At 38.4% G+C, this 22550-nt stretch overlaps 1 protein-coding gene across 1 annotated transcript; it reads left to right on the top strand.

The window, feature by feature from the left end:
- The first annotated feature begins 463 nt into the window (after positions 1–463).
- LOC119889752 (nuclear GTPase SLIP-GC-like) lies at positions 464–19867 on the top strand. The gene is made up of 18 exons (XM_038700567.1): positions 464–681; positions 1101–1194; positions 6070–6286; positions 6420–6638; positions 8215–8421; positions 8547–8722; positions 11025–11118; positions 11195–11282; positions 16708–16829; positions 17098–17271; positions 17375–17532; positions 17676–17793; positions 18172–18280; positions 18387–18520; positions 18775–18856; positions 18995–19068; positions 19148–19190; positions 19315–19867. Exons 1-16 carry the CDS (start codon positions 645–647, stop codon positions 19051–19053), a joined length of 2088 nt encoding a protein of 695 aa, XP_038556495.1. The 5' UTR covers positions 464–644; the 3' UTR covers positions 19054–19068; positions 19148–19190; positions 19315–19867.
- Positions 19868–22550: the final 2683 nt, after the last annotated feature.

Consider the following 22550-nt stretch of genomic DNA (forward strand, 5'->3'; position numbering starts at 1 on the left):
GCCATCAGAGCAGGGGCGTCCCTCTCTAACTTCAAGAAGCTCTTGAAAACTCATCTCTTCCGAGAACACTTCCTCTTATAACACCTAACTCCTAACCTAACATGCACTAACATGCACTTCCTGTGCTCTTCTTCTTCTATCCCCTACAATGATCTTGTATTGATTGCACTTACTTCCTTCCCTAGGTATCTACCCCATTGATTTGATATGTACTTTGAGCTCTTACTAGAATGTATTGTCAGTTGTAGATCTGTAGTTGATGCTCTGTTGATGCTTGTATGTTGTTCCTCAAATGTAAGTCGCTTTGGATAAAAGCGTCTACCAAATGAGTAAATGTAATGGCATGTTTGGCATAAATGGGGTAAATACCTAGAGAAAGAAGCAAGAGTTAACGAAATAGTGCAAACAATACAAGAGAACTGTAAGGGGATAGAAGAAGAGCACAGGAAGTGCATGTCAGGGGTTAGAGGTGTTACATAAGAGAGAGTGTTCTCGGAAGAATATTAACTAAACTACATTGAGACCACACATTAATTAATATTGTGACAAACATTTCTTTTGGCTTCTCTTTATTTCAAAACAAAATCCAATAAGGTAAGAGAAAGTTAGATCTTCAGGGCGAGTCCAGCAAATGGCAATCACCAATGAAAAAACGACAAGATGACACTGGATCATTCTCAGGTATTTATATTACAATAATTACCACCTACTATAGGGTTGTAACTTTATGTAATGACGGTTTTCCTTGTATCACAAATGTCTGTTTCTTTATCTTGGCCACAAAAATACTTTCTCATTAGTTGCCTGGTGGTAAAATCTCTGCAAAACATGAATATAACATATTCCATTAATGCATATTAAGCTGTAGGTATCCAGAGCAACAATACATAGCGTCTGGCAAAAACTTAACCGACTGGGTGATTTTTAAACCCAGACATCCTTTTTATCTTGTGGTCAACGGTGATAGTATAAGCCTGATGACTTACTCTGAGGTATCCTAAATTGACTTGGCAGAGGAAGTGCCTCACTGTGCATTGCTGTTTACTGGATACACTGGTTCATGCTTCCTGCTGAATAGTTCTTTATTTTTACTCTGACAGAAAAAATCATACTGTCTGAAGTGAAAGACATCATGAGATGTGTCAATAATAGAATACCTAACCATGACAACACAAAGTTCAATACCTTCCTAAGGTGAGTTCTGCATTTTGCATATTTAATTCTTTCATATTCTTTGTTGAATGGTCCTTTGGTTGTTGTTAGAATTATTGGCACAAGACGCTACGTGGCTATCACGTCTGCTAGATTATCTGCACAAGGCAGAAAAGCTGTAATGATATCAACAGAGGAACTGTCCAACTGGAGAGCTGTCAGTCACTGCATTCAGGAAACCAATGCAGAGTTTGTGGAATTTAGTAAGATTAAGTCCCCCATGTGTCAAAATATACCATCGTAGACATCGATGTGAGAGTGCTGTACGTTTGCGGGGACGGGGCTTATATGATGTGGTAGTGTATTGTCATCACGTCAGAAACTAATCTGTTGAGTGTCTCAACCAACTCATGAAGGAAACATCAGGTTCTTTTGCTGCTAAATGCCTCGTGTTCACCAGCAAGTTGCTAACTTAGTCCGCCATTTTGTGTTGGGTAGGTATTGCAGTGATCTGAGCCTTTTTGCTAAATTGCTGCTGCAACCAAAAATGATGCACAGTAAAATTAGCATACCTAAATTAACATTGTCAGAGTTGAACACTTTTCAAAGTGTCTATGGGTCGTATATTTAACTCTTTTTGGTCTAATGTGGTTGGACTTCTGTGCTAAACACAGTGGCCAGCACTGCGCAAATCATCTCCTATTTTTTTTTTATTTTCAGAGGAGAAGAACAGTTGCAGATGACTTAAGAGATTAATTTAGAAGAATTTGGACTTTGAGATAATTGCGGCAACGCAAACTTGATTTTCACAGCATCGCTATTAGATCAGAGAGTGTCATTATACAGTATGTACCTGACTGGGTGAAATGTTCAACTCACCTGCAACATTTTGTGTTTCTAACTTTTAAAGTTTAAGCTGCACAAATGATTTTCAGCAGAGAAAAAAAGTAGAAAGAAGAAAGTGTCATGGGATCCAAAATAAAATAGAGAACTTGCACTCACTATGATCTGAAGACCTCCAAAAGTAATCTGATCAGATTTCAGCTATCGGATCAAATTCTGAAAATGGGTTGTTCAAAAGAAAAAAAGGATTCTGAAATCGGATCAGATCACCTAATTCAATCCTGGTTTTGATCTGGACCAAACCTTCAGTTTGTGTTCAAAATTTTTAGTAGGATTGGGATCCTTTTGATCCACAAAATCAGGATTATCCTGATCCCAACAGAAGGGTGGATCCAGGGTGGATTTCAGGAACAAAATGTCTTTCCAAATAATACAACATTTTTATCATGTAGTAGCCTATATACACATACACATATATTTTGCACTTGATTTGTTCAAACTTTACAGTGATAAGTGATGAAGTAGATATAGTAGACATTACCTATTAAGCCATTCAGTACAGTAAAGTAATAAAATAAGTCCCCAAACAGCTGTCAATATCAAACCAAAATCATGAACTGTCACTTATCACTGTAATTACAAAGATACAATCATTAGAGGTGAACCACTTAAAAGTAGTTTTTAACAAGTTCATCGCTTATTGCATGTCCAGTCAGTCTCTCATTTTGAGATCGCCTCACAGAAGCAAAAAGCTGCTCTTTGAACTCTGAATGATCTTTATTTTTACTATTGGACTACACATGCTCAAAATATCCACTGTGTATCTGTGAATAATGGATATTTGTTTGTTTGTCTTGGATTTGTTGTAGGTCTGATGGTCTTTGAGGAAATGTTTGTGTTTTATTGTGCATTTTCTGTCTCATCAAATTAAAGTGACCCCACGCAGGCTGTTCTACCTGTATCCTACCTTCTGGGGGGGAAAAAAAACAAAACACACATCATTTTGCTGGTTTTAAGTGTGTTGTCAATTATTGGTGGTGTTTGGTCCAACGCTGAGCAAAAAAGGAAATGTTGTGCATACTGTACAAGTTATAGCAAGATCCTTAAGCAATAGCTCACGACAGGTCGTGGTATAACGCTTATTATAGCACAGTTAAGGGGCCTTGTTCGCCAACCCCCTTAACTGTGCTATAATAAGCGTATATCATGGCCTGAAGTGAACTACTGCTTTTATAAAACGGTTACCAAGGCTGTGTCCGAAATCCCCACTCATTCACTACTCCCTACCCCCTATGTAGGGAGTTGTATGTAGAGGACTATATAGTGAGCTCACTCGCATTATTAAAACACTTTCGGACAGTACTCCGATTGTTATTTCATCGCCGTTAATTACGTCATTGCCGTCGGACAATCATTTTTATTCTATCAGCGCAATACATGACGGTATATATAGCTTGGTTAGTGACCCTCGGTTGTACACTACTTTTCAAAATGCATTCTGGGATACATTGAGTTGACTATATAGGGTATAATAACTCCCACTATACATTCGGACAGCACTACAAAATGGCGAGCTCACTAAATAGTCCACTATATAGTGAGTAGTGGGTGATTTCGGACACAGCCCAAGTGTGGCAAAAAGAAAGTAGGCTAACAGACGCACTACAATTTGACTTTGTTTTATTTCATCAACAGACATTTCTTTATGAACAAAGTAGTTCCACCAGGCTGCTGGTGGGCTATGACAGTTGCTAAGCAACATACATCAAAGGCTAGAATTATTAGAACTATTTATTTTTGCACGTTGCCGTTTATTGTGCAGCCACTAAAAACTGTCCAGCGTCAGTAGATTGACTTTGGTAATTTATAATATGCTTGCTCTTGTGTGCCGGAGGCAAGCAGTGCGTAAAATAACACTTTAAAATTATACCCATCATAAAGGGCGGAATTGTGTCTCTCCTTGAGCAATAGTCTTTTGAACAGGCTATTGAAACTTAAACTTTCTTGCAATATCGCAGACATCTGGGGCAAGTAGTGGACGAGTGTGTGTGTGTGTGTGAGAGAGAGAGGGAAATGTTGAATCATGTAAAAAGCAATGATTTCTCTCTCTCATTAATTATTTATCTATCTCCGTCGGGTAAAATGCGTTCTGTATCAGATCTTATTTTAACACCAGGTGTAAATGGGGCGTGAGACCTCCACGAAGCTCAGATTATAATTCAAACCTTCTTTGTCGCGGTGTGATAAGGATCTGTGCAAAGGAATTCGATGTCATTAACGTTATATATGCTCATTATATCGCTGCTATGAACCAATCAGATTGCTTGATTTGAGCTACTCGTTTTATAATGAATATCATTGCATACTCACCGTTTGACCGAAAACCATTTGAAACACATGAAATCGGCCATCAAGAGAATGTCTGTCGATTTAGGTTTAGCTTCAAGACTTGAGGCAAACATTTGTCTGATATCAGCGGATGTGCTGAAAAAAACTTCAGCTCCCTAGGACGTACGGGTGATTTTCTTAGAGTTTTGGAAGTTTGGAATGTTAAAAGTCTGGAAATTTACATTTGTAACAGGCCACGCTCCAGCAGCTTTGCTGCTTGGATCCCTAAATAAAACATTAACAGATACATCATTTACTTATCTATCTTATTTAAGTTTGGATGCAGGTCAAAAGCACAATCCCTAGTTTCCCATCATTGGAGTGCTGTCATGAAGACTCTCCTGGCTTCAGCCAACCGGTGTGTGTAGACCTACATAGTGGGGGCGGGGTGACATAAACACTTCAAATTGTAAATCCAGGATCAGAGATAAGAGTAAGAAGTTCAGAGTTAATATTTATACAATTTCACTTACAGGTTTGATTTAGTGACATTTTGTTTTTACACTCTGTTTTGACACCATCAAGTCAACGGAGAGTCAAATATAATGGATTCGACTTCATCAAAGTAGAATTGACTCATACATTTACTCAAATTTCACTAACACCAAAAAATGTACTCTTCTCAATTTTCTGTGTGAAGAGAGTAGTGAGCATAACTTGACATTAACCACCGCCAACCCACCAAATGTGGTTGGATTTCAGCCATGGCGGGTAACACAGTCACTCCCACAAGCCACTTTTATTTACTATTTTGGTTGAATAATTGTAGTCTTCTCAACAAATGCATTGCAATGTGACACTACGACACTACAACTCCCCTGATGACTATCTGCAGTGTTTGCTCATTGGTCCATTCGTGATACCATATCTACCTATCGAATATAGTTCTAGCTCGTGATATGGCCTGAATAGGCATTGCTAGGCAACCAGGCGTTGCGCGAATGTCAAATTAAACAGCCATTACTATGAGGGGGTTAATTTAATTAGACAAAAATAATCTGTTCGCCTTTGCTCTGTTTCAAATGCAGATATTTTTTCTACTCTGTGTTACAGTAGCCTATTTACTGCTGTTGTTGATAAATATTCAGTTTTTGAAGCTAGGTTATTCCAGTTTAGACTTGATCTTTTAAATTAATCATTAAATTAACATTTGTATGTAGTCTTGATTTGGGTGTATACAGTGGTCATTTACATTTAAAAGGGTTGTAAATCTAGTTCAAGGCAATTTTAGCATGCCATATTCAACCATAACCCTATAAAATATAATTTCCCAACAACAAAAATGTGGCTAGTGAAAATGCTGTGTGGCTAATAACTTTGGAAAACCACTAGCCACAGTGGCTGGTGAGCAAAAGAGTTGATGTCAAGCCCTGGTAGTGAGTGAACCAAAAAAGTAAACTAGCAGGCTGAATAACCAAAACAACATGCGAAAGACTGTATGAAGCTCTGTGGTGCTGAAGTGAACTGCATCTGATGATGATTCTGTGTGGTTTCATCTCTATAATTGATCCCTTTCACATGCAAGTATTCATTACATCCATTGTTGATATATAAATATTGATTATAGCTACTTTGAATTATGCTTGGGTAGTTTGTTCGTAGATGGATTTTGACACATTCTTTCAGTGTTCAGTGTATATTTCCTAAATTAATCAGTTAACCCTTCTTTAAATTCTTCTACAACAGGGATAAAATCAAAGATTTGGAGACGGACCAGAGGGAGCTGGTCGGTGTCTTTGGTAAAACTGGGGCTGGAAAGAGCACTTTGATAAACGCAGTCATCGGAGAGAAGAATCTCTTGCCCTCTGGAAGTGTCAGGGCATGTACCACAGTCATGATTAAAGTGGAGGCTAACATGCAGAGCTCAAAGTATGAGGCAGAAATTGAGTTCATTACAAAAGAGGTAAAATGAGCCGTTTATGTTTACTTGAAGTTATTTAAAAAGTTATGATGTAGCTGCAAAAATACACTTGCTTGTTAGATTACATGCCATTTAATTAAACTTAGTTAGACATAATTATTATTTTGTTTTGCAGGAGTGGAAAGAAGAGTTGTGGCCCTTGGATAATTTCCTTGTGGATAATTCAGATCAGGAAAAAAATGATGATGATTATAGTGACTTAGTTGAAAAGCTGTCAGCGCTGTATGGAGAAGAATGGAAAGACAAATCCTCTGAAAAACTCATGGATCATAAATATTTTAGAGAAATTTCAGAATTTCTCCGTTCCGAAAGGAAGATTTTGACATGTGAATCGGTGAGTAAGAGAAAACAGTCTTCTTCAACAAAGAGTGGACTTGATTGATCTGTTCTCAATAACTACAACCCCATATCAAATTTACCCTTCATAGGAAGATCACTGAGAACATTGTCTACCAGTAACTAAATTACTTTACTTTAAGGGGTTATAAATATATTTATGATTCAAAATTAAGGTGTCTTCAATCAGAATCCCGCAACAGCCAGTTCAAACGAGCTGACCAGGAAGTGTCACCCATGTGTAGTGTATTTGCTCGCACTATGAGTTCAACAGTTCATCTATTCTCTCTTTTTATTTTTCTGAGCAAACCATAGCACAGTCAAGTACAACTAGGTGACGACGTCAGTCTGCCTTTGAAATTGTTTAGTATAAACGCCAAGTGTTTGGTCCTGCATCTTCACTGAATCATCAAGAATGTGGATTCTTAAGATTAAAATATTAAAAAGATTATAATTCTGTTATGTCTATTGTCTCCCATGTTTTTAAAATCGGATTTGAAAATCCTGTTGTGAGCACCACCCATTTGTTAAAAAAATAAAAAAAAAATAAAAAAAAATCTACTCTATACTAACGTGTGGAAGGTGATGCCAGCCTCACTGGTCTCTTTGGACCAAGTAATCAGGTACTGCACAGCCGATCCACCATAGTTGCAATTATAAACAATACCCAGGTAAGAGGGTGGCTGGTTATTCCATGATTTAAGACGTAATGTCACATCTAGTATTTTATACTATGACTCACGCATTTCAATCAAGTTCGGCTATTGCAAAAGTAGTATTTCAGTTCTACCCAAACAGTACATAAGCAACTTAAACCTTTTCAGATCGCAGCTACAAGAGTTTTATAAAAAACTAAAGTAAAGACTTTACACCTGTTCTCTTCACTGGTTTACCAGTTAGTATAATTGATTTTAAAATACTTCATTCACTTACAGGGCTAGGACCTAATTATGTTTTTTTCCGTGCATTATCCAAATAAGCTTTCAAGAACACTCAGGTCAACAGACTGGGGTCTGGGACAGTGTCTAGGTGTTCATAGAAAACACAAGGAGCAGCATTTTGGCCACATACTAGCCATAATCCAAGGCACTGTCAAAGTCTGATCAAGTTTAAGTCCAAATTTAAAATCTAATTGTTTACTATTGTCCAAAATTGAACATGGTCTCCATTTCAGGTTTACTATTTTCTATGTATTACAGTAGTTCGATTATTTTTTTTCCTTTGACGTTACTTTCCCTGATATAGTTTCTGTATTGTTCGTTTTTTTTATCTTATCCTGTTCTAAAGCAGCGTGAATGCCTGTCTGGAGTTTGTTTGTTCTCCCCGTGTCTGTGTTAGTTTTCTACTCCAGCTTCCTCCAACAGTCCATAAACATGCAGGTTATTTGGTGACTCTTAAATTACCTGGAGTGTGAGCGTGACTGGTTGTTTCTCTATGATGAACTGCCGCCGTCCAGGGTGCATCCTGCTTCTCACCAAATGTCAGCAACCCTGCAAAAGGTTTAAGCGGTTATAGATAATAAATGGATGGAAATATTAAATTCCCTTGTATTGTTTTAATTTTATTTATTGCAGGCTAAAGAGCTGTCTGCAAAATGTGTCAAATACACAAGAAGTGACACTAAAGACGGAGAAGGGAATAAAGTAAAGAGGTGGTATTGGCCACTAGTGAAGTGTGTGACTGTCAGGGTGCCTGGGAATGATCTTCTCCAGCATGTCACACTTGTGGATCTTCCTGGAAATGGGGACCGTAACAAGAGTAGAGATGAAATGTGGAAAGAGGTAATTTTTTTGCACGCACTGCTGTTTATTGTGTATTACTAGAAACTGTAACATTGTGTTATGTTATTACAAAGCACTGATTATTATTTCATAATCATAATTAACTTGAGATTATGCCCCTCTAGATTGTTGGGAGTTGTTCTACTGTGTGGATTGTGACTGAAATTAATCGAGCTGCAGCAGAGAGAGAATCCTGGGAGATCCTGGAAAGTGCCAGTAGCTTCATGGGAAATGGTGGCCAGTGTCAGCGGATTCACTTTATCTGCACCAAATCGGATCTTATTGAAGATTTAAATGATCTGTAAGTGATTTAAGATAGAGTATATCCAACATGACACATGTGGCAGCCAAGATATCAACATAAATAAACACCAGCAAACACACACACAATTACAGGTAGTACCTGCAAAAGGCTTTTTTTAGTTCAGGGGCCGGGGTTTTCAAGGTCTGACATTGTAGCCCCCCCTCAAACAAAACTGAGACAACTTATCTCCCACAATACCCCCCATCATCATAACAATATTGAAGATAATGATGTCCTGCAATCCCTAAACTGGACACTCTCCTCCCCCCGGCTGTGCCTTGAAATTTTTTTCAATGAAGATTACAAATACACAACTCAAGCAAACTGGCTGGGCAAACCCCCAGTATCGCCTTGCAAAGGTGAAAAGTATGTCGACTACCGTACCTGAATCCTGGTGAGTTTTGACCAGCCTGTCGCTGCACTTGTGCTTCTGCAGAGTTGCTCACTCAGTGTAAAGTTGGGCCAGCCTGCTTCAGTTTTCTCCATGAGTTGCCAACGGTGCATTGAGCTGGTGGCTGGTTTCAGTTTATTCAGGAACTAAACCAAATTTTTTTATGGATGAAGATTATCATTCATTGTCCTTCAAGATCTCGATGAAAATATCTTCTAATCACAACACACCACTCTCATCTGCCCATATCTCTTCAGGCAGGTGAGACAGGCCCTTATTAAGATTTTATTAAGCTAATATAAACCTGGTATTAAGCCCGTAGCACATTTTCAGAAGACCCATAATAAATTAAACTAAATCAATATTTAGGGGTCCAAGCCCGAGTGGGCTGGGAACCCGCAAATGCAAGGCATCGCCCCAACTTTTTTTAGCTACATCGCAAAAACTGAAAAACCTATTTTAATTAACTCCTCCGAATCCGCAAGTCCGATCGACATGAAACTTGGCACGGACCATCTCTGGACCAATCCGAACAAAGTTTTGTAGAGGGAATTTTGATCCGACAAAAAATCTCCCAATTACAAGCTAACAAATATTTGCGAAAACATGAAGTATAACATATCTCTGGCTTGGAAAGGCCATTCAACGCAAAACTTGATGACCTTATGTAGCATGCCCCCCCTGAGGGGCTCTGCAAAATTTGGTACAGTTAGCCCCTAGTTGGCGCTATTGAAAAAGAATCCCCTTGACTATATCTTCATTACCGCAAGTCCGATTCACACCAAATTTGGGTCAGTTCTTCCCCATGGGCCTCTGATCACACCTGGAAAAATTTTATTCAATCCGGATTCTAGGTGGCGCTATAATCGAAGCTTAAAGGCCGTGGAAAATCTCATTGAAATGAATAGGATTTCCAAGCATGCCACATTTTACCTAGGTTTGGGATGGCGGCTCAACACCAAACTTGGAGTCCTTATGTGGCACGACCGCGGGGCACCTGGGCCGACTCGCGCGCCTTCCGCAGGGCCGGGGGGGTGGCTTGGCTTATTACTGATTTTTGGGACAAAGAAGTATGTGCTCCAATGATTCCATCACAGAAAATGAGAGTTGTAATTATTGGAAACTCAAACTGCACCTCAACATATGTTGGCCTTATACAGATTGCCAGCCCAAATATATTTTTGGCATATCCATATTGTATACAGCTTCATATGAAATTTGATTGTGTGTCAGTCTGTATAATCTGGCTTATTATGCTTTTCTGTATTTTATGACTTATCTACAATATTACAATTTTGGATGTTCATGTTAAACATGGCCAAAGCTTCAAATAATGAGGTTAAAGTATTTTTTTAAAAACCTCAGATTTTGTTGTTTTTAACAGCTTTTTCTACTTATGGCTCCGTTTGACAACACACAGAGCTACACAGAGCCTGTGTTCCATATGGTCATTTGCTCCGCACAGCTAGCCTCAGTCTGTCTGTATCTGGTAACATACTCCAGGTCTTGGCCAATCAGAAGACAGTGGGCTTTGAGAGGGGGGCCTTAAAGAGAAAGGAACATCTACATCTTCATCTTATTTTTGGCTCTTATATATTGTCCATAGGGTGCACAGTCTCCTGTGTATCTATCTTTGAATGTGTAAACTTAACCGTCATTGCAGCTATCCTCCATGAAGTAGGAAAAAAAAAAAACAGTGCGCAAGACCTGCCTGGCACATAACAATAGAAATGCCCTGACTCTAATGAAATAGCTATATGTGAAAAAGAAATTGATGAAACCATCTCTCTTGCGAGATTACTACAGCTAGCATTTCCAGGTTTCTAAAACAGATATGTTGTATATAAGATAAGAGGGGAAAAAATGCAAAAATTGGATGAGGTGCCACTTACAAATCTTTTCTTATAGTTCAGCAGCTGGTATTCGTGCTCTCATATTTAAAAGCAACATGCACACCAAGGACGAAGTGAGAAAAGAATTCAGCAAACTTAACCAGGTTAAGGTGAGTTTAAAGAGACACAAAGATTGTCTACAAATGCAATCCTGTCTTAAAATCATTCAAAACATTTTGTTTCCAGAAACACTTCAGTGATGACTGTTTCAAAGTGTTTACTGTGAGCCCCAAGGAGTTTCTAAAGAAAAAACATCTAAACCCAGATGAAACAGGTAGGTAAAGTCTCCTTATGTCTGTTATATTTACAGTCGCACGAACAAATACGTGAACCCTTTGGATTTAGAAGATGAAGAAGAAGACATACTTTATTAATCCTGCAAAGGGAAATTCAATGTTTTTTCACTCTGTTATTATTATACACACATGCACAAACAGGACCCATGGCATAGCAATAACACATGGAGAGATGTCAGAGTGAGGGGGCTGCCACTCAGTGCGGCACCTAGAGCAGTTAGGGGTTCAGGGGCTTGCTCAAGGCCACCTTCGGCAGTGCTCAAGCGATGAATAGCCATAATTGTGATGTGATGAAGTCACAACAATAGACAAACACCATCTGCTTATACTAATACCACACAAGCAATTACATGTTTATTTGTTTTTAAAAAACGAGTCTGGAGGAAGAGAGGAGAGGCACAGAATCCACGTTGCTTGAAGTCCAGTGTAAAGTTTCCACAGTCAGTGATGGTTTGGGGTGCCATGCCATCTGCTGGTGTTGGTCCACTGTGTTTTCTGAGGTCCAAGGTCAACGCAGCCGTCTACCAGGAAGTTTTAGAGCACTTCATGCTTCCTGCTGCTGACCAACTTTATGGAGATGCAGATTTCATTTTCCAACAGGACTTGGCACCTGCACACAGTGCCAAAGCTACCAGTACCTGGTTTAAGGACCATGGTATCCCTGTTCTTAATTGGCCAGCAAACTCGCCTGACCTTTACCCTATAGAAAATCTATGGGGTATTGTGAAGAGGAAGATGCGATACACCAGACCCAACAATGCAGAAGAGCTGAAGGCCACTATCAGACCAACCTGGGCTCTCATAACACCTGAGCAGTGCCACAGACTGATCGACTCCATGCTACGCCACATTGCTGCAGTAATTCAGGCAAAAGGAGCCCCAACTAAATATTGAGTGCTCATACTTTTCATGTTCATACTTTTCAGTTGGCCAACATTTCTAAAAATCCTTTTTTTGTATTGGTCTTAAGTAATATTCTAATTTTTGGAGATACTGAATTTGGGATTTTCATTAGTTGTCAGTTTTAATCATCACAATTAAATGAAATAAACATTTGAAATATCAGTCTGTGTGTAATGAATATAATATCCAAGTTTCACTTTTTGAATGGAATTACTGAAATAAATCAACTTTTTGATGATATTCTAATTATATGAACAGCACCTGTATGTTTTCAGTGGTGTGTAAAGACCCTGCATAATGAACCATTAAGTTTTTATTACCTTAGAATGAGCCATTTTTATCTACATAACCGAGGGCACCCCCTTCTATGGACATTGCCATATTTTGTCGTCATGTTTCTACAATAGCCGACAACGGACAAACAGCACTACAGAGCGCGTCATCATCAAGTGACATTTGGACAAATGAACGAACACGTGTTATTTAGCACGAGATTCGACAGCCTGTGGATCTTTATACCATGAAGCCAAAGGAGTTGGGACAGATACAAACAGCTGAGGGCAAAAAATCAGGGACATAATCGGCGTGGATTTTCCCAGATGGAAGGCTGTGATGTGGGACAGATGTTTTCAAAACGGATCTGAGGTTGTCTGTTTTCTGCTGGACAGGTAATTGAGTTAGTCGGACTTTAGCGATGCAAATTTAAGCTGTTGTTTGCAATGTTGGGGTAGTTACTCAAACTACTAGTTGCTTTTTTTGTTTGTTTTTCAAGTAATGCTCTACTTTACTAGTTACTCACTGCTGAAAGTAACTAGTGACTCTAAATACTATTGGATTACTGCATAACATCACCTGTGATGCACAATAACAATATATAGTTACACCTCATATATGCTCTGATCAACACAAATCCTTATTACAATGAGGACATACATATCTAACCATTTTGCTACTATTACACTTGACAAAGGCTGAGGCTGTGTTTGCAACCTGACCTTTCTTTTCTCCGTGAGAAAGAAGAATTTAGAAAGTTGCGTGGCGCTACAGAGACCCCCCAGCTGCAGTAGTGCATTTGTTATGCTTAATATTCATCCAGCCAGAGGGAACGATCACAAACCGTACTGGAGAGGTAGAGGCAGAGGGGCGGTGGAGCGTACAGGAGATCGAGGAGCGACCGGCCCGCTGCAGACGGTCGGTCATCGTTCCCTCTGGCTGGATGACGTCTGACGCTCCGCATGATCCATGATGATAGAGAAATACAGAGATTGTCAATAAAGTTTGCTGTCAACTCAAAATATCACAAATCATGCTTTTAGGGGGAGCTGATGTTTTATTAAGGGGTGCTAAACTCACCCTGGCTCCCCTGTAGTTCGCACCCTGGGCAGGAGTTTCTCCAATCTTTTGTCAGACAAACCGTATTACTACTTCTTTGGCAGCTCTGCAATTTCTGCGTCCTCATGAACTGGCGCTGAAGTCAAAAGTGAAGTCAGAAAAACAAACACACAGGAAAAGGGACGTTTGATTTATTTTCTCCCATTATGTGGATGGTTCAAGAACCAGTATGCAAGTAACGCAATGATTTTGTTATTAGTAACATAATGTGATTACTGAAGTTATCAACAGTAACGCGTTACAGACAAAAGTAATCTGATTACAGTAACTCGTTACCCCCAACACTGGTTGTTTGATAGCTTTAGCTAGAACCTGGCCATAATCACAGAGAACCGTGGTGTGTTTCCCCTGTCAGTTTCTTATCTTGTTGGATTAATTTTATGTAGCCTTGTTGTTCTCCAGTGCTGTGGTTTGGCTTTTCTGGTTACATAAGTGATCAGTAATTGGCAATAAAACAGCATGGAAGCATCAGCCAGCTAAACTTTTACTGCTCTGGTAGAAAAAAACATGTAGTTGGATTAATTTCATGTAGTTATTCTCCAGTGCTGTGCTTTGGCTTGTGGTGTAAAATATGTAATTGTATTAATTTCATGTAGTGACACTCTCCAGCGCTGTTTTGGCTTTGTCGGTTAAGTTCATAAAACAATCAGCTGATCAGTAATGGGCAATAAAATGCAGCTTCCAGCATCTAAGCTCAGATCAGCCAGCTAAATCTTTACTGCTCTGGTAGAAAAAATATTTTGTTGGATTGTAATTTAATGTAGTTATTCTACAGCGCTCTGTTATGGCTTTGCAAGTGGAGCTCAGATCAGCTGCTAAACTTCTGTTGAGTACTGCCCTGGTGGAAAACATGTATTCATTTTACTGCTAATAGTGACACATAACATGAGTGTGCCTATCAAGTGACCAAGTTTTTATTTTTTTATAGTGCTTTGCAACTGTGTACACAATTATGTAATTTGTACTTTCACATGCTACACTCTACTTTGTGTTTCTGTTGTATTTTAAATTTTTTTTAAAAACATTTTGGTAAGATTTGAAGATTGCTTATCTAATAAATTAAGCAAAGTGAGAGGAGCATTGATCCTCACCAGCCAGTAATTCGCAACTCTCACCACTAGATGCCACTAAACTTACACACTGAACCGTTAACAAAAGTGTTTCAGTTAGGCAATATTCTTGGGATGTGTGGTGTGAATCACTCTTGAGGTCATGCCAAAGCATCTCAATTGGGTTGAGGTCAGGACTCTGACTGGGCTAATTCAGAATATGTATTTTCTTCTGCTGAAGTTGATGTTGTTGATTTACTTCTGTGCTTCAGGTTGTTGTCCTGTTGTATCAACCATCTTCAGTTCCATAATCTGAGCTTCAGCTGGCAGACAGATGGCCTTACATTCTCCTACCAAATTTCTTGATAAACTTTGGAATTAATTTTTCCGTTGATGATAGCAACCCTTCAAGGCCCCGAGGTCTTGATGTTGGTGTGCTGTGCCTTTTTTTTCCTTCACACATAGGGTTGTGTGTCCCTATCAAAGTACTGAACTTTGATTTCATCTGTCCACAGAATATTTTGCCAGTAGTGCTGTGGAACATCCAGGTGCTCTTTTGTAAACTTCACACATGCAGCAATGTATTTTTTGGATAGCATTGGCTTCCTCCGTGGTGAACTCCATTCTTGTTTAGTGTTTTACATATTGTAGAGTCAACAGAGATGTTAGCATATTCCAGAGATTTCTGTAAGTCTTCATCTGACATTCTAGGATCCTTCTTAAGCTCATTGAGTATTCTGCGCTGTGCTCGTGCAGTCATCTTTGCAGAATGGCCAATAGCAACAGTGCTGAACTTTCTCCATATGTAGACAATTTATCTTACCGTGCACTGATGAACATCAAGGGTTTTAGAGATACTTTTGTAACCCTTTCCAGCTTCATACAAGTCAACAATTCTTAATCTTAGGTCTTCTGAGAGCTCTTTTGTTCAAGGCATGGCTCCCATCAGGCAATTCTTAATGAGAATAGCAAAATTAAAATTGGTGTAGGTTTTGTATAGGACAGGGCAGCTCTAAACAACACCTCCAATGTCATTTCATTGAATGGACTCCAGGTTGGCTGAAACCTAACTCTAATTAGCTTTTGGAAAAGTCATTAGCCTAGGGGTTCCAACACCTTTTCCACATTGTACTGGTATGAGCATTTCTGAAACTGCTGATCTACTGGGATTTTCAGGCACAACCATCTCTATGGTTTACAGAGAATATTCCAAGAAAGAGAAAATATCCAGTGAGTGGCAGTTGTGTGGACGAAAATGCCTTGTTCATGTCAGAGGAGAATGGGCAGACTGGTTTGAGATGACAGAAAGGCAACAGTACCTCAAATAACTCGTTACAACCAAGGTATGCAGAATACCATCTCTGAACGTACAACATGTCAAACCTTGAAGCAGATGGGCTACAACAGCAGAAGGCCACACTGGGTGCCACTCCTGTCAGCTGAGAACAAGAAACTGAGGCTATAATTGGAAAAACATTGCCTGGTCTGACTAGTGTCTTTCAGCTGTGACATTCAGATGGTAGATGCAGAATTTGGTTTTAACAACATGAAAGCATGGATCCATCCTGCCTTGTATCAGTGGTTCAGGCTGGTGGTGGTGTAATGAAGTGGCAGATATTTTCTTAGCTCACTTTGTGCCCATTAGCACCAGCTGAGGAGTGTTTAAATGCGACAGCCTACCTGAGTATTGTTGCTGAAAGTATGCCACAAAGAATTAAGGCGGCAAAAGGGGGGTCCAACCCAGTACTAGCAAGATGTACCTAATAATATGTAATTGTTTATGTGGTATTCGTTTAAGCAGACTGTGTTGGTCTATTGTTGTAAAATAAATAATAATTAGTAATTTAGCTGACGCTTTTATCCAAAGCGACTTACATTTGCCATATACTATGTCAGAGGTCACACGCCTCTGGAGCAACTAGAGGTTAATGAGTCCCTGAGCAAGACACTTAGTCAATGTTGCAGTGGTAATCAAACCCAGGTCTCCCACACCAAAGGCATGTCTTGTAATATGTAAGGGAAACTGCTTGTAAGGGAAACTGCTTTTTTTTCTTTACAGAAATACCCAAACTTCAGGAATTTCTGCAAACGCTCAATGACCATCATTCAGAGACATTTAACTATGTGTCTGGAGCTCATGGGATTCTCTCTCTGATGCAAGGGGCCAAATCTAGAGAAGTTGTAAGATCAAGAAATAAAACATCTGTCATTGTCTTTCAGTTATAATTATCATTAATATTGACAGGAAATAATATTTACAATAAATAATTAAACTGAAGTAACCTTTGCTGAAATTCAGTGAAAACATGTTAAAGTTAAGTAAAAATAATTCTTAAATCCATTTGGAGTCAATTTTAGCTGTCAAATAAAGTAGAAATAAATACTGCCCAATCAGGCTGCATTATAGTTTCATTGCTTTAAATACTGAATGTGTTGTGCTTGATTTTAGGCTGACGAAAAAACAAAAGTATACACAGACCTTGAAGAAAAGCTGAGACATGAACTTGACAAAGTCAGAAAACCCATGGAAGAGGCTCATAAGGTTTTTGAAAAATGCCTGAGTGAGGGGGTTGAAACATCAGAAAGTTCATGTGTAAAAGTCTTGAGTCGTGTCTTAGAGCCTGTACGTATTTGAATTATAATTGCATCAAAACAACTGATTTTGCAATGCATGTGAAAATGTTAACTGCTAACTTATTTCTCTATGTTTTTCTGCGTTGTCTCAGAGATGGGTAAAAGGTGGTGCTTTTCACAAGATATTGAAGTGTGTTGTTAAGAACGGTGGCACCCACAAACCAAAAGGAAGGAAACAAATAAACCTCAATGCAGAATTAGTTTCCCACCTGACCAACAGCATTGATGAGGAATTCAAGAAGGCCTTCCCGTAAGAAATGACTTAGCAAGGACATGAAACTCTTTGGATGGAAAAAATCTGTGAAATGCGATACATATGTACTAATTGCATTGTTAAAATACACTTGTCATTGCTTTCTTTATGAAACATTTCAACTTTTTAACATGTTTCAGAAATGAAAGAAAATGTGAACCATTCAACGGGGTCATCAACACATTTTCACTTGACACAGAGACGCTGATACAAAAGCACAAAGATGTCGAACTGCAACTGAAATTTCTCAAGACAGAGGTAAAAGATGAGAAAAATATCTGCAAGTCCATTATCAAGCTGTTTGTCTAAATCAAACATCTAGTTTGAGTTTGAGGACTGGAATGAAGACTAAACATTGAACAATTAAAAAATATATATACAGTGGCTATTGAGCTACTTGAGTTATTAACATGTTCATGTACACTGTGTATGAATAATGCTATCAACATAGTAAATGTTGTTAACAATGCAGATAAACAGGTTGTGTTTCGAAAATCAGTTTTAATAATTTACTGATTTTCAGGTCAAATAACAAAGAAAAAAAGTTTTGAAAAACTGAAAGATTAGCTTAATTGGGATTACCTTGATTTTACTGTAATAACTATGTTGATGTATACTTTATTTTCTCTCTTTAAGGAAGAAAAAATTAAGATAAAACTCAACAAAATCATCCGGGAGCGTAAGAAAAAAGTCTACAGCAGTCTGATGGCAACAATCGAGATGACCATGGAAAAGTGCTATACAAGTAAGATAGGAGATAAAGACATCTACAACCTGACACAATAATAATTTACATTTATCATGATTGTCTAGAAAACTGTAGTTGACAACAATTAATTTTTTTGTTGTAGAAGCAGCCGCATTTCGAGGAGCGGGTGTGCTGCAAAACATGAAGGACACTATTGAGAGACATGTTCATGATTCAAAGAACACCATGTTTGAGCAGGCTAAAGATGTTATGTTGAACCAGCTGAGAGACTTGAAGGTTTGTCACATCTCATAATACATATGATGATGATGATGATGATATAGTAAAATGTGTCACACTGCACATCTTCATCTTGATGTGTGATTGTATATGTCAATTATCTAAGACAGAAACATAATAAAGCATTTATAGCTGTTATCCTTTTGTCCAGTTTGAGCAGCCCGCTGAACACACATTTAAACAGTTAATTCATGTAGGATTCAGTTTATCTGTGGGAGTGAGAATTGATAAAGATTTTAATGCTGAATTAGGAGGAAATCCTGAAGATACTGGAGGAAACAATTCAGGAATCAATCGACCTGTCACTCAAGACAGATGCTGTCTCAATCCCAGGTAAAGGGAACATATCAAAATAAAAATATGATCACTAAAAATACTGTAAATATTTTATTAAAACTATTAACTCACCAAATGTCCAATAGTCGATTTATAGTGCACTCAATGTAAATGCTATGTTTTTGTTGTTTTTAGATGTTACAGCAGACCTTGAAATGGTGAAGAAATACCACAATGACAGGGAAAACAGATGAAGAAACACTAATTTGGTAAAACATTGTTAAAATGTAAACAGCCCTGATTATGAGCTATTCTGGATAATGCTAACAATGCTTTTAATTACACTAGTGCTGATCCACCTGGTCCAGCAGCTGCACCGTGACACGTGCAGGTACGTTTAGTGAAATTGATGATCCAAACCAAACATTCAAACAGATGATAGATGATGTGACAAGCCTACTGTTTGTCATTACTGTTCACAACCTCACTGTTTATTTTTCTGGTGGATGTTTTAGGTTTGCTCAGTGGGGAGAAACAGCAGAAGTCTGATTATCCACTGAAGCTCTCTGCGGTCACACAGTCAATCCTCTGGATTTGGTCTCATCCATTTTTATCAAGTTATTTCTGTCCTCTTTGAGTTTTGTTTTGATGTCTACTTTAAGATTATTTGTTGTGAATTATATGGAGGGATTTTAGATTTTTATTTGGGCGGGAACAACATTTTTGATCTTTAAAGGGGTAGTTTTCAGCGGCCACTAGAAGTGCGGTTTTAAGTTTGAACCAGGTGTGTGCTCGTATGCGTGCTCGCTTCAACTCATGGCACAGCATGTCGGCTGTGGCGCAGTGAGACTCCTGCATAATGGCACAGTACTCCCAGAAAAAAGGCAGTGTGACAGTGACTATAGACAAACAGGGAGAACAGACTGGAAACACAGGTAAACCCCTACTGCAACGTTACAGTAATAGTTTTATCAGCTGCAAGTTAAACTTATCCATGCTGGTTACATGATAACATTTACTGCATTTAGCTGACATGCTACATCAGCGTTAGCTTGCCTGCTGCTTTTCAGTAACTAACTTTACTTTTTACCTGTGTATCTTTCAAAGGAGGTTCAGCAATGTCAACACAGCAAAATGTATTGGATGATAATGAAACGGTTAGTGAGCTGGAGTATTTTATATTATGTGGATCATGTTAGTTACAGAGACTCAGGCTGCTTCTGCCCTGCATCACTATAGGCTAGTAAACAAATTGCTCCACATTTGCACAACACTTTGACATAATACCAGTGGTACACAGGATAGTAATATGGGTCGTGTTAGCTGGTGAAGTAATCTGAAAAGCTAACGTGACTCTCTCCGTGGGTTTCTGGTGTGACTATTTTTACCCGACTTGTTTGGTCTGACAGGCTTCATTGCATAAACCTTTATTGTTATATTTATCCTTACATGGAGTTTGTGTTGGAGTCAGTGTTTTGTGGTGTAAGTGGACTGCATGTAGTTAGCAACGGTGTTGTCGCTGTAGTCAGAGAGAGGCTCACAGAGCTGAATCCGATCGCTGTCCTCACATTTATAGCAGAATAGTGGCTGATGAAAACAACAGAGAAAACTGGCATATGCTTCATTTCTAAGTGAGTTTTGAGCCCATTGACAATAAGGCAATGAAAATTTATTGACAAGTAATTTAATTGAAAAACTAACCATACTAGCTTTTCAATTATATTACATATTAATAAATAAAATAAATTTATTTCGTTAACATCCAATACATTTAGCTGTTCTCACATTGCTGAGCCTAATAGTAATATCAGTTACTGCAGCAGGTGAGCTTAAGCCAATGTATCACGTCTCCTAAATGCTGTAAATGTAACGTCATCATATAACGAGCATGGATCAGTTCAACCTCAAGATGATATAAAAATATTACTGTAACTTTGCAGTGGGAGTTTTCAGCACGTTGTGTTAAGGTGTCTCCCTGTCTGTCTATAGCTGCTGTTACACAGCCTTTTTTTCCCAGGGAGTATTATGCCAATATGTGGCTCGCTGCTGTGTCTTAGCCAGGAACATTGAAGTAACAGAGCCTGAACATGTCTGGAAAAAAGCCACAGCTGGCATGCCATTGTTTCCGTGTTGCGGTTGTGTTTTGGATTATGCTCGCTCATGAGTTCAAGTGAGCACGCGGACTTTTTGTTTTTAATGATATGTTTTTCATCTTCTAGAATGTATTTTCATGTTTTATCTTATATGTTCTTATTTTATTAGTTTAATTTTGGTTGATTGGGATGTGTGTGCTGCAATTTCAGTGCTTTTATGGGTGTCGTAGGTGGATTTGAATTTAGGCTTTTCAAAGAATGATCTTGAATGCTTTTTTTCTTCTTAACTAGAGCTCAACCGATTTATTGTTTTGCAGATCGGCATTTATAATAGCCAATATGACTATTAAAAAAGAGAAACAGAGTCAGATCCTTCCCTCATGTCGTGAGCGTTGCATAGTTTGCCCACCAGAGTGCGCACTGCAATATGCACTGATTCTAAATGCATACAATCAAAACATGTGGTGCTTCAGTCAGTGCACAGCAACTGCCCACTACTCCCTTGAGGGATGGGTGAAATGCAGAGAATGAATTTCGCAATGTGTATATGTGACAATAAACTACCTTCTACATGTAAACTGTCAAATAAACCTAAATAAAGTTTGCTTTTGACTTAAAGTGCAACATGTATTTTGGCTTTTTTATCTTTTAAGTTGTAAAATTACCTTGAAGCTGCTCTAGGTTCTTTCACCATCAGACTTGTTTTTACTTAAAACTCCTAGAAGACTTTACATGAATCTTTACATAAATAAAGTTTCCTGACACTAATCTACACTACATTACCAAACTACTTTAGTAACATAAACCACAATAGCCATCTATTTGATGGGAAAAAACTTGCAGTAAATATATTGTAAATTTGTAATAAATGATACCATATCCCTTGATTCACACAGATTATATACTGTACATGTTGGCCAGATCTGGATTTTTGTTATGGTGCATTTTGTTAACAGTCATTTTCAGTTTCCAGTGGACTAAATACTAACTGGAAATGCAATTTGTGGAGAAATTGTGGTGTGAATGCTCGCTGTTAAAGGCTGACGCTAAACTGGATTGCTAACATTAAATTGTGTAAAATTTGGAATGATTCAAAGTTAAAAAAAATAATTTTCTATGGCCCTTCAGGACCTTCATGCAAGCTCTCACTTCAGCCTCTGTCTGTAGATGCTCCTGTCTCTTTAAGATACTGAAAGCTGAAATTAACTTGCAACACTGCAGAAAATGCAGAAGAGGTAAAATCAAATGCCTGAAGAAGCTCAAACGCACTGAAAGGCTGTAAGCTAAATTTTTTTGTCAAACCTGCAAGTTGAAATTAGTTACCTGAAAAGGCTGAAAGGTAAACATTTCAAAGAATGAAAGCTTTGTCTTACAAACTAAAATAATTGTCTGCAGGTAAATGTATTATAGGTGTATTGATGAGCAGTACAACTTAATCAAAAGAGAAAGTTATCTTAATGTCTCACTTCAAATGTTTGCTTGTTGATCTGATGAAGGTATCTGACTGAAAATGTCATAAATGATTTCACCAACAGAAGAAGACAGTGCGCAGGAGTTTAACTTACTTTGAATCAAGTCTTGTCTATTGAAATACTATTGTTGGCTGGCTACACAAACCTCAAGGGGTTTATACTTATTAATTGATATGGGACTGGATT

The sequence above is a fragment of the Micropterus salmoides genome, unplaced genomic scaffold, assembly GCF_014851395.1.
Source record: "Micropterus salmoides isolate LMB-PRFRI ecotype aquatic unplaced genomic scaffold, ASM1485139v1 Ms_hic_scaffold_10, whole genome shotgun sequence".
NCBI classification, from domain to species: domain Eukaryota; kingdom Metazoa; phylum Chordata; class Actinopteri; order Centrarchiformes; family Centrarchidae; genus Micropterus; species Micropterus salmoides.